At 43.0% G+C, this 16543-nt stretch overlaps 1 protein-coding gene across 6 annotated transcripts in view; it reads right to left on the bottom strand.

Moving 5' to 3' along the window:
* The window catches only part of LOC143360219 (zinc finger protein castor homolog 1), a 216152-nt gene that overhangs the window by 105290 nt on the left and 94319 nt on the right, over positions 1 to 16543 (bottom strand). For 3 of the 6 annotated variants that reach the window (XM_076798879.1, XM_076798923.1, XM_076798887.1), the window contains exons 2-4: positions 16165 to 16232; positions 14176 to 14618; positions 13570 to 13828 (exon numbers count right to left, since the gene is read on the bottom strand). In XM_076798879.1, coding sequence (XP_076654994.1) covers positions 13570 to 13828; positions 14176 to 14618; positions 16165 to 16195 — 733 coding nt within the window. In that variant the 5' untranslated portion in view covers positions 16196 to 16232. Of the gene's footprint in view, positions 1 to 13569; positions 13829 to 14175; positions 14619 to 16077; positions 16233 to 16543 lie in introns of all 6 variants that reach the window. The other 3 variants (XM_076798912.1, XM_076798901.1, XM_076798895.1) reach the window with 2 other exon arrangements.

Raw genomic sequence — 16543 nt, 5'->3', positions numbered from 1 at the left:
TTTATCCGTTCCGTTCGAAAACGGAGTTTTATTGCAATCGGTGGCCCGAGGTGAAATTAAAATGTTTATTGTCCGGACAAAAAGGGCTGCAGCTGCTCCAGCGACGAGTCCTCGTTCAACGACTGCTAACCCTATAGTAACTGTTAGACGAATTCTCAGCGGAGTCCTTTTTCAACAATTTATCTACGACCTGAAGACTGTGTGAGTGCCCTCTATAGAGTCGTTCCAGATGATGGTTTTAATTAATTCGATACACCAACGACAATTATACTCGGAGAATACGAGAAAAATTACCTCAAAGAGGAATCTTTTTCTTAGCCCCCATACGCCGATCAGAAGTAGTTCCACAAGAGAGCCTAGTATAATAATTCATCCACTTTTTATACAGTGTGTTTCACCAAACTCGAGCATCCAAAATATCTCGCTTGCTTTTTACAATAGAAAAAAATTAGGAAAACATTAGTTGGTTCAGAGAGGCAAATATGATAGGCAAGAAAATTTGTTCAAGGTTATATTTTCTGAGATTTCAAGGTCATCGAAGTTTTTTTTAGATAGAATGACATATCTTTATTATCGCTATATGGTAGCCGAGGTCAAGACGAATCCAACGACCTGTAATATTATGACCTTCACGTGACCTTGAGTACAAGAAATTCATAAAAGTAGGACACTTGATGTAAATAGTGAAATAACGATGACACGATCCCCCTAGGGTTTCAAGAAATGTTCTTGAACCTTGATTAATGACTGTAAACACGCTCACAATAAATTGTAAACACTGACACAAATTCTTCTCCGACAGAATTCTTCTTCTTCGAGATATTTTAGATGCTCGAGTTAAGTGAAACACCCTGTATACAATTGTAATCAACAAATTATGTTTTATAGCGTCAAAAAAAAAAATAAAGGACAACAAATTATTAGTTTCTACTTGATAAGATAATTAGAAGGGGAAAGAAATTTTTTTTTTAGCTCCTCTGTCTTTCGATCGATGGGAATCTTTTATTTTGTATAAAGATCTACTCATAGCACTGAAAGAGATCGATCATTTCACAGTGTAAATACTAAACGGTCGAATTTTCAGCCCGAGGACGCATGAGGGTTGAAAAGGATCGTTCTCTCGAGCAAAATTGACATTGGCACATCGAACGAGTTAAAATATGAATCGAGGACCATTCAGCAATCAATCATAGATCTCATCAACGTCTTTCAATCATCCAAAGAACAAAACTGAACAAAAACTCCCCACCTTATCGAATCAGAAATTTCTCAGTGCTCCTCAAGCCTCTGAAAAGAAACGAAACACGTTCCTGAAGAGTTCTCTGATAGAAAGACGATTGTTACACGGTTCAATTCCAAAAATCTGAGCTTAACAAGTTCTCAACAGGTGTCCCAGACGCCGAGCGTCGTCTCCCGCGTTCGGATATCAGTTCCGAGAAGAAAGCGTCGCGTTATCAGTTAATGAATCTCCTAGCCGTCGAAAAGGGGGCCCCCGAAGATGAGTCTGAAGAGTCTCGCGGGCTTGTTCCCCGACAATGGAAGGCCTCCGACGAATTTCGAATAGGAGAAAATAAAAAATGATCCTGAAAGAGCGAGAGGGGGTGGCCGGGCGAGCAGGAACAGCGACAGAGGGAAAGAAAGGAGCGGATTTTTCTCTCCTGTTCTGTTGCCTGCGTGCCTCGACCGACGTCTGTCCGACTGTCCGTCTTCTCTTTTCATCCTTGCTGCCTTTTATCCGGCCCGGAATGATTAATGGGTTCACGGAGGCATCGCTGTGTGTCCTCCATCCCGCCTGCTACGCGGCGCACACGCGCGGCTTTTCTGCTTTTCTTCGCCCGGCGCGTCCTCTTCTTTCATCTCTCCTCTTCGTCCTTGCTCCGCCGCTTCTCTTCGGCTACACCCTCCAACGACTCGAGATCCTTCTTCCTGCGCGATCACACCCCCGCGAAATCCGAACCTCGATCGCGAGGCCGTGAAATCGACTGATTATGGAGATTTAAGAGTACAACGATTTCGCCATATATGTCGCCAAGGCCTCGATGATAAACGTCGCGGGATTATCCCCCCTACCGCGTCGGTGTTCACAAATAATTGCAGACTGCTCCGTCTTCGTCGAAGACACTGTTCTAATTCGCAGTTTCTACGGTTTTGTGGATTAGAACACCCGCTATACAATTTTTAGTTGTCGACATCCCCTCGAACAAACTTCACTATAAAAATTGTAAAGTCTGCTTGGTTAATCTTGGGGAGGATGCAAGGATGTTGGAAAATGAAATTTCTACTCCAAAAGCAGTGAAGACACGAGGGAAGTAGATCAAATGGTTACAAAAATACAGTGATTTCTCTATATATGTCGCCAAGGCCTGGGTGATAAACGTCGCGAGGTTATCCCCACTACCGCGTCGGTATTACCGAGCCTTAAAAGTAACTGATACGTGTTGTGTTATGAAAATGACGTGATTGAATTTATTTGGATTTTGTGCGATTCTTATTATAATACATGCTGTACTAAATATATTTATTTAATCATTTCCCACAAAAGCATCTTAGAATTTCAAGTAAAAAATCTGGAGCCGGTCACTTTGACCGGCGGTGGTAGTTTTAGTGTTAAACAAATCCGCGTTAAAGTAAGAAGTGTTTGATGAAAACTTTCAGAATAATTTTTTTACTGAATGATAGTGCATAATTTATGAACTGGTCGAAGATTACGGGAGAAGAAAGTGCAATGATACGTGAAGAAACCAAGAGGTCCCTTGATTCTTTTGTAATCGAACTTTCTAGGAGTGACATAGTGAGTTCTCGATATATGTCAACAACAAGAGTCTTGCCAGCGTCACGTATCGTCCAGGAGACGTCTACAGGTGCTTACACTCAGCGTGCGAGGCCTCTCGAGCTTCTTTGCCTCTCCACAGGTATACCGCGCGGTAGTGGGGATAATTCCGCGACGTTTATCATCGAGGCCTCGGCGACATATATAAAGAAATTACTGTAAAAGCACGGAACTCGGTGGAACCGAGGAAGGGCTCGTTGGAACTGTGACAATCCTCGAGTCCAATGATCGAATATTGAAAGAGTCAATAACAGAGGAACAAACCATCAAATGAAAAAAATTGTCAAAACAATCGCAGGACAAAATCCTTCCTCGTCGTTACGCAAGGATTAGAACGGTCTCGTCCAAGGTGGTCCCGAAACCACGAAAATCGTGCGACGTGGAGGGGTTAAAGGTGTTTATTGACGTGTCGGTGACCCGGAATCGGTTTCATTAGAGTGACCAGGGTCCCAGGAGGACCGGTGGTGGGGGGAGGGGGCCCAAAGTGACGACGCGCCCCGTCTTTTTCTCTTTTTCACCAGAGCGAAAACGCGCGGGGAACACGTCCGGGCCCACGGTGAGAAGAAAGAGGAGACGAAGAGTGAAGGAGAGAGGGAGAGAGAGAGAGAGAGAGAGAGAGACGGAGAGGAGAGGATTCGTTCTGTTGTTCGTTTTGTTGCGTGCGTGTTCCGCTCCCACCCGGACCCCGGCCACCTACATACGAGCACGAGAGAGCCGATGCCTGGAACAAAAGACTACCTCTCGTCGGGATTGATACGGGGGAAAAAATCGCGCATAATTTATCATGTAAAAGCGCGCGGCACAAACAGAAACCGCGCGTCGCCGATGAATCGTTGGATCCTCTGACGGCCGAGGATCGAGAGAGAAAGAGAGAGAAAGAGAGGCGAGGGTCGGCAGAGAGATGGAAAAAGGAAGAGAGCCTCTTCTTATGCCTCTTCAGATGTCCCGGGGACTTCTATGAACCTTGACGGGTACCTGCACGGACAAATACACTATCGAAGCTCTTCCGACTTCAGCCAGACTACGGCTAATCTAGAAACCTAGTGGACTTCGTGGATACGTTGATCGATAGCCTTCGAGAAGACATTTTCACCTGCGACGATGTTCACAATCCTTTGGTACCAGGAAAGTTTGTTCGGTTAGATCTGTATCCCGAGTTGTGACACTTATTGCGTTGTTCGGAAAGTAATTTCGTTTTATCCCAACAGAGGGCGTAATTGTATTTTTTTCGCAGCCAACTTCACGCTTAAGCCGCATTGTCGTTGTATATTTTGACAGCTGATGTGGCAAGGCTTGTTTGTGAAAAAGCTTGTTTAATTCTGCGCAATAGTTTTTGTTTGGTGCCCAATTAAATATGGAAAGTCGAAGGCAGGAATTTCGGCATATTTTACTTTCTTATTATCGAAAAGGTAACAATCCTGTTCAAGCAAGAAAAATATTAATCGATGTGCATGGAGATATTGATAGAACGCCAGTGCCAAAACTGGCTTGCAAAATTTCGTTCCGGTAATTTTGATGTTGAAGATGCACCACGTTCTGGAAGGCCAGTTGTAGCTGATAAAGACAAAATTGGGTGCTTTGGTATTGCACCTAAACGGAGAATATATAATTAAATAAAATATTTACACACTTCTTTGATTTTCATGTCTCCTTTAGTGAGCCTTGTGCTCTTCGATCGTTTAGCTAATTTGGACAACATTTTTTTATGCTCCAGGCCCTTCATTTCTTCTTTTATTTACTTTGTTGACTCTTCTATTTTGCAGTCTTTCAGAAATTCAATTAACCACGAAGGGAGCAAGAAGATCTAATAATATAATTGTCGATAATAATATAATTCTCGAAAATATAATTCTCTTTCACATATCTGTAACAATTTTAGCAGAATCAACCCTTGGTGGTTGAAAATAGTAAACAAAATGATGCACATTTTCCTTCGTCCATATTTAATTCTTTCCGATTAATTCTTTATTTAAAAAATAAATACATTCGAATACTAAACTCCTTCCAGAACTATATCTATCAAAGTCTTCGATAACGGGGAACATAAACAACGTGTACTTTAGGTATATATCAGGTGAACCACGAATCCTGACCAGTAAAGATTACTCTGTTGCTAGCAGCCCAATCGAAAATGTTTTTGTCAGATATAGCATGGTTTCAAGAGAGCTTTCATGTGATTATAGCAAATCTTTTTGTTCGATTACTTTTCTCATAATTTTGCAAGGTCACCTTCAATTTCGGTCACCCGAGCCGTGTTATGTTTATACTCCTCGGCGCCCGAGGTCTCTCGTGATTCGTGGCCTCTCACGGGGCATACCCCTCGGTAGTGGGGATAATTCCGCGACAATTATCGTCCAGGCCTTGGCGACATATATAGAGAAATCACTATAATTACACCTACAATGTTTTACGCCTATCTTTCGGAGGATTTCAAAAGGAATTCGATAAGTATCATAGCACAACTTTTAAGCGATGTTCAAAATGGCGTCCGTCAGCGAATGCAGCCGAATAAAAGAGTGTCTTCTATGATGTATCTATAAAGTGCATTTACTATGACCTCTGCACCGATAGTTGAGCATGCGTCTACAATTCTAATAACAGAGTGATCTCTTCGTGGTTCACCCTGTACAATTAAATCCTGTGTGCGCAATTAGAGGAATTAATTGCACCGTCAAGGAAATTCGTCCTTGAAGTGTTCGAATCCACGTTCGCGAAGGGTTAAGAGTGTCCTGCGTCGGTGGAACCGAGCCAAAAATTGAACAAAGAATAACGGAGGAACGACAATCTAACAGTATTAGAGGATATCGTCGACGGAGTGGTTTCGAAGAATGAAATTTCGAAATTTGGAACACACGGGGTCCCGTCATCTTCACCATCTGGATGATCGATGACGGCGCGTTCCCCGACGGAAATTGTTTCTTCTTTTCAGGCGGGTACCCTCCGAGCGAAGCCTCGATCTCTAATCTTGTCGTTGACCTTTGACGATGAAATATCATGCTAATGCGTAACAGTACTTCCCAAGCCGTCGGAAAGTTTCAAGCGCAGAGACAACAGTGAACGACGACGGTTTCGCCCGTCGAATGTGTGTCAGCAAGATTCCCAATTCTTGACGAAAAGGGAGGAGATAGAGAAAGAGAGAGGAAAAGACAAAGAGAGAGAGAGAGAGAGAGAGAGAGAGAGAGAGGGAAGGGGAGCACGTTACGAGGCATGTCGCATTCAATTTCACGCGGTCAGTTTTCTGGTAATTGGCAGGATGGCGGACGGCAGAAACGAGCGTGTGGCATGAGTTGCCACGGTGTTCGACAGTGTGTGAGTTTAATCGAATCCGAAAGAGATTACTCTCCGGCAAAAGGACGCGACAAAGACCATTCTCTCTCTCTCTATCTCTCTATCTCTTCCTCTTTCTCTCCCTCTCTCGGTGGACAAAGTGTGGCCGAAAGACTCAATCGAGTAACAATGGACCGCGGTGCCACGAATGCCCGTTAGGGTCCTTTTACATCGACGTAAGGTTAACTTACATAATGTATGAATATTGAGCGCGGACAGAGGGAACCGGCGACGATGACTCACTGACAGGGAATTCTGTCGACGCGTGGTAGAATCCGGTAACCGGACATTTTATTTCTTCTCCTTTCCACCTTTTTTTCGTCGATTTTATATGCGACACCGATTGCACACCGAACTGCAACTCTCCGAATTTTTCTTGTATTTTCTTGTATTTTTCTTGGATTTGTATTTTTGAGGGTGTGAATTTTAATCGACGACGGGACCCTTGTCTTGATCAGCAGCTCGAAATAAACGTGTTTAAAATATTCTTTTTCGATTAAAATAGACGTTCGAATCATTGTACAAATAAAATCAGCGACCGGCTCTCATCTGCATGCCAAGCTGTCCGTGCTTTAAATATTGCCATTTTGTTTTGCGAATAAAAATTGCCAAATCCATGAAACATGTCTGAAACGTGTCTATGGTGCGTGTTCTGCCTCGTAATCAGTCATTGTGCAAACATAAAACATATTTTTAGGCAGAATGTGCAGTGATCGTCCGTGTTCAATGTTTTCGCGATTCTTCTTTGAGGATCAGAATTGATAAATTTATCATTCATATCATAATTCGTTTATGATTCATATTCTGCCCTCAACCAGTTGGAAAAAACATTTAAATTATTGCACACAAGTGCCAGATGCATTTTTGACGGGTGCAATAATCGTTGCAATTTTTGCGATTTTTTCTCGCAAATAAAAATTGCCGAATTCATCAAACACATTAAAAAACAAATTCATAATGTGTATTCTGTTCACAATTATTTCGAACCAGTATTTAAATAATTGCACACAAGTGCCAGATGCATTTTTGACGGGTGCAATAATCGTTGCAATTTTTGCGATTTTTTCTCGCAAATAAAAATTGCCGAATTCATCAAACACATTAAAAAACAAATTCATAATGTGTATTCTGTTCACAATTATTTCGAACCAGTATTTAAATAATTGCACACAAGTGCCAGATGCATTTTTGACGCGTGCAGTAATCATTTGCAGTTTGTGCAATTTTTTTTCTCAAATAAAAATGCCGAATTCATCGAACGTATCAAAATTTGTTTATAATTTATATTCTGTCCTCAACCAATTCGGACGAACATTTAAATAATTGCACACAAGTGCCAGATGCATTTCTGACGCGTGCTATAATCATCTGCAGTTTGTGCAATTTTTTCTCTCAAATAAAAATTGCCGAATTCATCAAACACATTAAAAAACTAATTCATAATGTGTATTCTGCTCACAATTAATTTGAACGAATATTGAAATTATTGCAGAAATGTTAGATGCATTTTGGCATACCACGTGCAATGTTCTTCGCGTTAGAAATTTTCCTAGCAAATAAAAATTGCCAAGCTTGTCAAACAGATTGAAAAAGACTGATAATGTATATTCCGAATATACAGTTGCAAATATTTAAATTATTGCATAAATTGTGACAAATTTCGGCACAGTGCAATGATCGTTGCATCTGCGGTCTTCGCAATTTTTCCCGATAAATAAAAATTGCCGAATTCATCAAACACATTAAAAAAAAAACTCTTTCATAATGTGTATTCTGCTCAAAATTAATTAGATCGTATATTTCATTTATTGCAGAAACGTCAGATGCACTTTGGCATACCATGTGCAATGTTCTTGGCGTTTGCAATATTTCGTAGCAAATAAAAATTTCCAAATTTCGTCAAACGGTTTAAAAAAACTGGTAATGTATATTCGGAATATAAAGTTGTAAATATTTAAATTATTGCATAAACGTTACAAACGGCACAGCACGTGCAATGATCGTTGCATCTGCAGTTTTCGCAATTTTTCCCGATAAATAAAAATTGCCAAATTCGTCAAACAGATTAAAAGAGACTAATAATGTACACTCCGAATATACAATTATAAATATTGAAATTATTGCTTAAATGTCAAATTTCGGCACAGGACGTGCAATGATCGTTGCATCTGCAGTATTGCGCGATTTTTCTCGATAAATAAAAATTGCCAGGTTCGTCAAACAGATTAAAAGAGACTGATAATGTACACTCCGAATATACAGTTATAAATATTGAAATTATTGCACAAATATGACAAATTTCGGCACAGCGCGTACAATGATCGTTGCATCTGTAGTTCTCGCGATTTTTCCCGATAAATAAAAATTGCCGAATTTATCAAACAGATTAAAAAAGACTGATAATGTACGCTCCGAATATACAATTATAAATATTGAAATTATTGCTTAAATGTCAAATTTCGGCACAGGACGTGCAATGATCGTTGCATCTGCAGTTTTCGCGATTTTTCCCGATAAATAAAAATTGCCGAATTTATCAAACAGATTAAAAAAGACTGATAATGTACGCTCCGAATACACAATTATAAATATTGAAATTATTGCTTAAATGTCAAATTTCGGCACAGGACGTGCAATGATCGTTGCATCTGCAGTTCTCGCGATTTTTCCCGATAAATAAAAATTGCCGAATTTATCAAACAGATTAAAAAAGACTGATAATGTACGAATATACAATTACAAATATAGAAATTATTGCACAACTGTCAGAAATTTCGGCACTGTGTGCAACGATCGTTGCATCTGCAGTTCTCGCGATTTTTCCCGATAAATAAAAATTGCCAAGTTCGTGAAATCGTCGATCGTTGTATCTGCAGTTTTGCGCGATCTTTTCTGCGGCAAATTAAAAATTGCGTCGTTCCCGTGGATCGGCCGGGCAACAATCGCGAAAGAGGAGCCGGCGGCGGGTCGCTTAATTTTTAGATTAGACTGTACGCGTGCACCAGAGCAGAATGTGGCACTTGCATATTGCCAGTGCATCGCATATGCGCGCACGTGAATATGTGATGGCTCTCGCAAGATGGCCGACTTATAACTCATAAAGTCGGTCGGGACTGCGCGATCCGTTGACTGCCTCGCGATCGATGGATGCCTTTGAGATCAGCCAGCGTCATCGTTTCCCGTTGTCGAGCGTCCCGCGTGGGTTGACACTCTCACGAATTCCATACACCGACTACCATAAGCTCGGCGTTTGTCTTTTTTCCCTCCCTCCCCCCGCGTCCCCCACATTGTACATCCTATATACCTTACACCTCGATCAGCGCGCGCTCTCGAGCTCTCGCGACTAACGAGTCAATTTCACTATTCTTCGTTCCCCTTTGCCTCGAAGATACTCGTCGACGTCGAGTTTTTGAATTGCCTTCTGACACGACTGATTGATTCATAGCCGAGACGCTGTTGGCTGGATCTACGCACCGGCAATTATGGCTTTTTCTTATTCTTCTCCGATCGCCGGACTCGGATCCGCCGATTTTTGCTTCTGTTCGCCGCCTCGCGATTGGAAAACGGAAATCATTCTTTGGAAATTTTTATTTGGATTCAAATCTTTGTAAAAAAAATTCCAGAAAGCAAGCAATCGCGCTAGCAAATTATGCTCAAGAGAATTTTTGCGGTATTCTTCTTAGTCGTATTCTTCGCGGTTTTCAGATTGAAGTAATTGTTAGGTGCGTTCGCGTTTCGGATGGGACGAGGCCTACTCCTTTTTATGAATTATGGATCTAAGAAGCTTCTTCTACGAGTGCAGCACGCAACCATAATACTGTTTGGTTAGCTTCCCGTCCCCTCGCGAAACAATGCGTAACTCGAACAAATTTACTCTATGCACTTTCCATCGAAATTGTAGCCGGTGGAAACTATGATTACACGATACAATAAAACCATTGACTTTCAAATTTCCCCGGTTTCTTCAACCTCGGCATTTCAATTGTAAATTCGGACTCGGCGGATCCGTTAATTCAGAATCGACAGAGCCGATAATGACTAAACGATTTAATAACCTCGAGGGAGACCAAGAGATTCCTCGGGGATCCATCGAGGTCCAGCAGCGAATTGTTCCGGACAGTCGGAGAGGAGAAATATGAATCTGATAAAGGGATTCGAGCGACGTATAAATAGATACGCGTTGCGCCACTTTCTCGAAGTGTCGGAGCTCCAAATGTTGCTCGTCCAAAATCGAGAGCACAAGTAGATCAGGATTTCGAGGTGGAAAGAAAGCGAGCACGATAGACACGCGTGATAACAGGCACGGTGGGCTTAATTAACTTTCCACATTTGCCTATCCTCGATTCAAATCCCAAATCACAAATTCAAATCATTCATTTCCTCCAACCCCCCAAAATTCAATTTATCAAATCTCTCGGCATAACAAGAGGAGTCCCATCTGCACACTTCGGAAAATCGAAAGTTAAATAGCAACTATATGTGAAACCTGATTTTAATATTTCACTGGTGGATAGATATCGATTGTCGAAGATGTCCCGAAGTGAGCGATACAGAAATAATTGGAGTAACACGATCAGCGTGTAGCAGAACCATGTACGATCAAAACCGTGAAAAATCGGCAGTTTCAGCGGCGGAGGAAACGCGCCAGCTGCTCGAGAAAAGCAAGAAAGCTCCGGGAAAATTATTGATTGGACGAGGATGATCGCGTGACAGGGCGTTTCATTAACGCAGATCTGGACCGTTCGATCCAGTCAATGGACGGTTCTCGCGCAGCTTCCTGGCCGAGAATCGATTAATCCCCACATCGGTAATTCCGCCTTTCACGGTACGTTTGACGCCGCGAGCTCCTCGCCGGAATTTATCAATAAACTCGTTTTCAATAACCGTCTAACGGCTTCCACGGCTTCGGCGGGCATTTCGATAACAGAAACAATCGAATCCCAGTGAAAAAATGCCTGCCACGGCATTCCGAAACGATAAGGCGCGTCGACGGTTAGCGCAGAGGTCAGTATGAAATTGATTTTCAGCCAAGAAACGAGCACCGTTGCCAGCCAGTGACGATTGTCAATTGCTCCTAGGCCCAGCCCCGAATTCAATGCCAGCCAATCGTCGGGCAGTCCCATTGTTGGCTCGGCTAACCATTTCGTCGAACACCGTCTCTAATTTCTGTTCACCGAACAAACGCGAGTCCTGCCGCGAATAATAACGATTCGAGGAATTCGATCGAACCGATCGACAGCGACGATCCGACCCCGTGTAGACTCTTCTGGATCCACGATCGAATAATTCAAAATCGGTTTCTGGGCCGAGAGACGCCCACCTGTCGTTGCTCCGAAAGCCGAGGAGCTGCTAGAAACGCAGCCCTGGACGGTCATTAACGATCGTTAGCCGAGATGGGTCTAATTAGAGTATGTAGATCTCGGCTGGCCGTATGTGGATCACAGGAATTCGGGGCTCGCTGATTAGGCTACCGACTCTGCTGACACCGGAATCGTTGGCGTCGATCGGCAGCTCGAATCGACACTTTTAGAACGTTTTTGCATCATTGTCTTCGTAGGGAAGTGCTTCGAAGGTGAAGAGGACGTTTGATCAGCCCAGGATGATGTTAATTGCAGTATACTAATTTTTAGGGATTTTTAGAATTCGATGTTACTTGTGAGTAGACTGCAAATCTTTAGGCGAAATAAAAATGTTCTGCATTGATCGCGGGAAGCAGGAATAGAATAAAAATTGATTTCATCCCTTAATCCTTTAACGCACAGTTTTTTTTTTAAACTTGCCAAAAAAAATCAATTTTTGATATACTGCGCTTTTGTTCCAAGGAAAAGGCTATATTTTATTCTTGAATGAATAAGTGTTATAGCTTACAATCCCATGTAAATGATGAATATCAATAAAACGATTTTTTTTTCTTTGCTTTCACATTGTTATTTTCAATTCTCGATTGTATTCGAGCGTGAAAAATTATAGCAGCATAAAATACAACGCCGCTCGAATTATCTCGAGTGTGCACAGTTTGGTCTGTTTGGCGCGCTCGAATTAACTCGAGCGTACAAGTTAAGGGGTTAATCGCTGTGTTACATTAAAAAGAACCATTACAATATTCTAACATTTTTATAATCTTTTCTCGTTTTACATTTCAACCAACCAAATTTCTCCATGAATGCACAAGGATCCGCAGTATACTTGTAATTTATTAAAATTATCGAACGAAGAACACATATTATAACAAAAATCGTACAAACTTTAAGTAAATTCAATCTTCTCCCTTCCATAAGACGTTTCACTTTTATACATTTTGTGCTTGGTATGTTTACTGTTAAATATTTTTCTGAAAGAGCTAGAGTACACTCGTGTACTATAATTGAAGCCTTTATTAAACATAGCTAGGAGCACGTGGACAAAGTGCAGAGAATTTCCAGTCAATTTTTAGAGACTCGTAAACACAATCGAGCACCTCAAAAACAATGTATTAGGGGTACCCATACACCCAAACTGTCCTTGATAATGATGGAGATTATACAGGGTGTCCCACATAAATGGGAACACCTAAATATCTTTCGTATTTACAGTCCTATCAGAAAACTTCGGAGGACAAAGTGACACTATTGCAGGGGGCAATATAATGGTGAAGAAAAACATTTGTTATGTCGTGTTTTTTAGTGAAATTTCAAGGTCACCGATGTTTTTTTAAATGGAATAGTATATTTTTTTACGATAGCATGATAGACAATGAAAAACTGAATTTAGAGGATACCACCATTTTGACCTTGAAATGACCTTGAGCGAGAATAATCATGTCGAAGCGGATGAAATGTGGAAGTTTGAAACTTACGTGTTTCAGCAAAGATTGCGCGTTGTTTTTTGAAATGTTGTTGTTGTTATTATATAATAAATTAAGAAATAAAAACCTGAAGTTACTACAACGTTTGTTTCAGATTTCGAAATAATTGATTGCTTATGCGACCCCCCAAATACTAGCACCCAAATTCCAGGGTCTCAAATTACCCCACGTCCAGGCGATCGCTTATGGCTGCCCGATTCTAATCTTCGATTTTTCCGCAAGAAAGGGTCAAAGGATTTTTAACCGTCCTTGACAATGATGGAGATAAAAACCTGAATTTACTACAAAGTTTGTTTTAGATTTCAATATGATTGAAATCTAGTTGATTACTTATGGGTCCCCTTAATAAATCCAGCCCACTCGCGACTAATAAAGTGTAGGACAGACTGTTCGTGAAAAATCTGGTGAAAATCGACGCGACACGCATGAGGATTCATGCGAAGATTCGTAGCCGAACGTTTTCCGGTTGAAGGTGCTCGATGGGAGGTGTTCAGTCCGAGGAGGCTGGTAGAAGGTCGCACGGGTGCAAAGTTGGTCAAAGCGGTAAAGAGGAAGAGCGAGTACTCACCGTGAGGCTGTTGGCCGGTTGCAGGGTTCAGGAAGGTCGGCGGTAGCTGTCTGCTGACTGACTTGGCCAGCTCTCCACCCGCCAGACCATAGGTCGCCAGCAGCTCTTGCATGGTCGACTCGGCGAACTCACTCATGCCCTCGCCGTCAGCGTCCTGTCCTCGATCGTCCTCGAAAGGCGTGTCATCCAAACGGGACGATTCCGCGTCCAGGCCACCGTTGTCGCTCTTCTCCGACGAGTCCGAGTTTGGACTCCTTGCCTGCGAAACGGAGACCCGCGAATCGTGTCAGCAATCTCCCCTCAAAAAGTTTCCGGGAACATACATCCTCACGATTAAACAAAAAAAGTGTATTCTTGGAATCGGTGTGTTCTCGCAATCGGCACAGTTTCGTATGAATTATCACTATTTTTCATAGAAGACTCTCTTAAACTTCGTCAATGTCGAAAGAAATGTAAGTTTCGCTCAATTTTATTGTTAACCCTTTGCACTCGGATGTCCCCTCTAAGGGGAGTGCAAAGGGTTAAGCCACAAATCGTTGAAGTCTGAAGAAATGAATTTTGCTGAACAATAGAAATTCGCGCAGGATTAGAGCAAGGTCGGGTTACCTCGGTGCCAGGCGAGTAGAGTTTCTGCGGCCTGAGCTGCTCGAGGATGAACTTGTGCCTGAGCGAGTCACCGCTGTCATCGTCGGCCTCGAATGATGGCGGCCTGGTGGTCACCGACAGGTCCATGGGGCTGACCTCGTTGTTGTTCAGTCTTTGCTTGGACCTGTCGTCGGCCGGCAGCAGCATGGTTTTCCTCTCGTACTCGAGGACCCCGTTGGAGCTTTCCTCCATGGCCTCGAGCTCCTCGTCGTCTTTGTCAGACTCATCGGACACCTCGACCATCCGGCTGCTTATCGGCTTGAAGTTCTTCCGTTTGTTCCTCGGCTTTTGGATGCTCGTGATCTGCAGCTGGCTCTGGCTTTCATACTGGGAGTCGCTGTCCTGGTCGGCGGTGCCCCGCCGGGTCGTCGCGTAGTTGTACACCGAGTCGGAAAGCATCTCCGCTAATGGAAAGGAAGGCGGTTGTCAGAGAGATTTACCGGGGTCCCTAGGGAATCGCTTTAGGTCTGGGTGGGGTTCCTTTAGGTCTGGGTCAAGTTCCTCTAATGGGTTAGGCCTCTTTGGGTCCCTGTAGGTCTGGATTGGGTTGTCTTAGGTCCGTTTGGGACTATGCTAGCTGCCTTTAGGTCTGGGTTAGGTCCTTTTAGGTCTGGGTCAAGTCCCTCTAATGGGTTAGGCCTCTTTGGGTCCCTGTAGGTCTGGATTGGGTTGTCTTAGGTCTGTTTGGGACTATGCTAGGTGCCTTTAGGTCTGGGTTAGGTCCTTTTAGGTCTAGGTCAAGTGCCTCTAATAAGTTAGGCCTCTTTAGGTCCCTGTAGGTCTAGATTAGGTTATTTTAGGTCCGTCTGAGTCACTGATAGGTCCCTCTAGGTCTGTATTAAGTCCCTCTAGGAATGGGTTAGGCCTGTCTAGATCCCTATAGGTCTGGACTACGTTACTTTAGGTCTATTGGTGCTTGGGCCTATGCTAGGTGCCTTTACGTCTGGGTTAGGTCCCTTTAGGTCTGTGCCAAGTCCCTCTAGGAATGGATTGGGCCTTTTTGGATCCCCGTAGGTCTAGACTAGGTTACTTTAGGGCCTATGCTAGGTGCCTTTAGGTCTGGGTTAGGTCCCTCTAGGTCTGTGCCAAGTCCCTCTAGGAATGGATTGGGCCTTTTTGGATCCCCGTAGGTCTAGACTAGGTTACTTTAGGGCCTATGCTAGGTGCCTTTACGTCTGGGTTAGGTCCCTGTAGGTCTAGACTAGGTTACTTTAGGGCCTATGCTAGGTGCCTTTACGTCTGGGTTAGGTCCCTCTAGGTCTGTGCCAAGTCCCTCTAGGAATGGATTAGGCCTTTTTGGATCCCTGTAGGTCTAGACTAGGTTATCTTAGGGCCTATGCTAGGTGCCTTTAGATACGAATTAGGTCCCTTTAGGTCCCTTAAATCTAGATCCATTTTTCTTTGCTTGTACAAGATAGAAAAATATCTAAACAATATACCTCTCGAATTTACTAATACCAGGGCACAAAATAAAGTGCCTTGGGGATTATTGCTAATTGAAAAGGGCACAAAATAAATGGTCAGAAATACGATCAGCGTTGACCTATCAGCGTTAACTTTTGGGGGCACTATAAAATGGTTCCTGGGTGTTGTGGGTGTCAGCAAGATGGAAGACGGTCTGAACGTACATTTTTTCGTTGTCGAGGGCACCTAGCATAGTTAGGGTACCATTGTGAGCACCGTTGACTGGGATTGATGGATTCTCAGCCGGCTGTTGCGCAACCCGAAGGCCGCTCGGTTCCCGCGAATCAAATTTTAACATTAATTAGGATTCAGCCGAGGCGCACGTTAATTGAACGTTCTCGGAATCGTTAGAGTACCCGCGCCGGCTATTAGGATTCGGTAAAACGGAGGGATATATACGTGATCGAAAGCAACGGCTCCTTGGCTCTCGCTTGAGCAACGGGCTGGTTGGAAAGCGTGCGGTTTAAGACGAGGGAAGTTTCTTACTGGGGCCATACGGGCTGGTTACCGCGGACATCTCGATACTCTTCAGCTGGCCGACTCTTCAATGCATTCTGGAACAACAGAGAAAAACAAGAACATCAGCCTCGTCCAAGTAACACAACAATTTTACTACAACTAACCGCGTTCGCTCATAGCTCGCCTAACGACACGCTTGTCCCCGTGTTCTAAAAAGGAGAAAAAAGCTAGCCAATTTAAATCACTTAATAACTATGCTCTATAATCCAGAGTCCTCAATTTTTACAGAAAATCAAACGATTTTTCAGTACAAGGATTCCAAATATTTTACTGTTTTTAGCACCGATCGTTGAAGAGGAAACACGCATTCTTTTACCAGATGGCAAACTAATAATGACGGAGATTA

This window comes from Halictus rubicundus, chromosome 1, assembly GCF_050948215.1.
Source record: "Halictus rubicundus isolate RS-2024b chromosome 1, iyHalRubi1_principal, whole genome shotgun sequence".
In the NCBI taxonomy this organism is placed as follows: domain Eukaryota; kingdom Metazoa; phylum Arthropoda; class Insecta; order Hymenoptera; family Halictidae; genus Halictus; species Halictus rubicundus.
The sequence above is the reverse complement of the archived record's forward strand: the minus strand, read 5'-3'. Positions and strand labels throughout refer to the sequence as shown.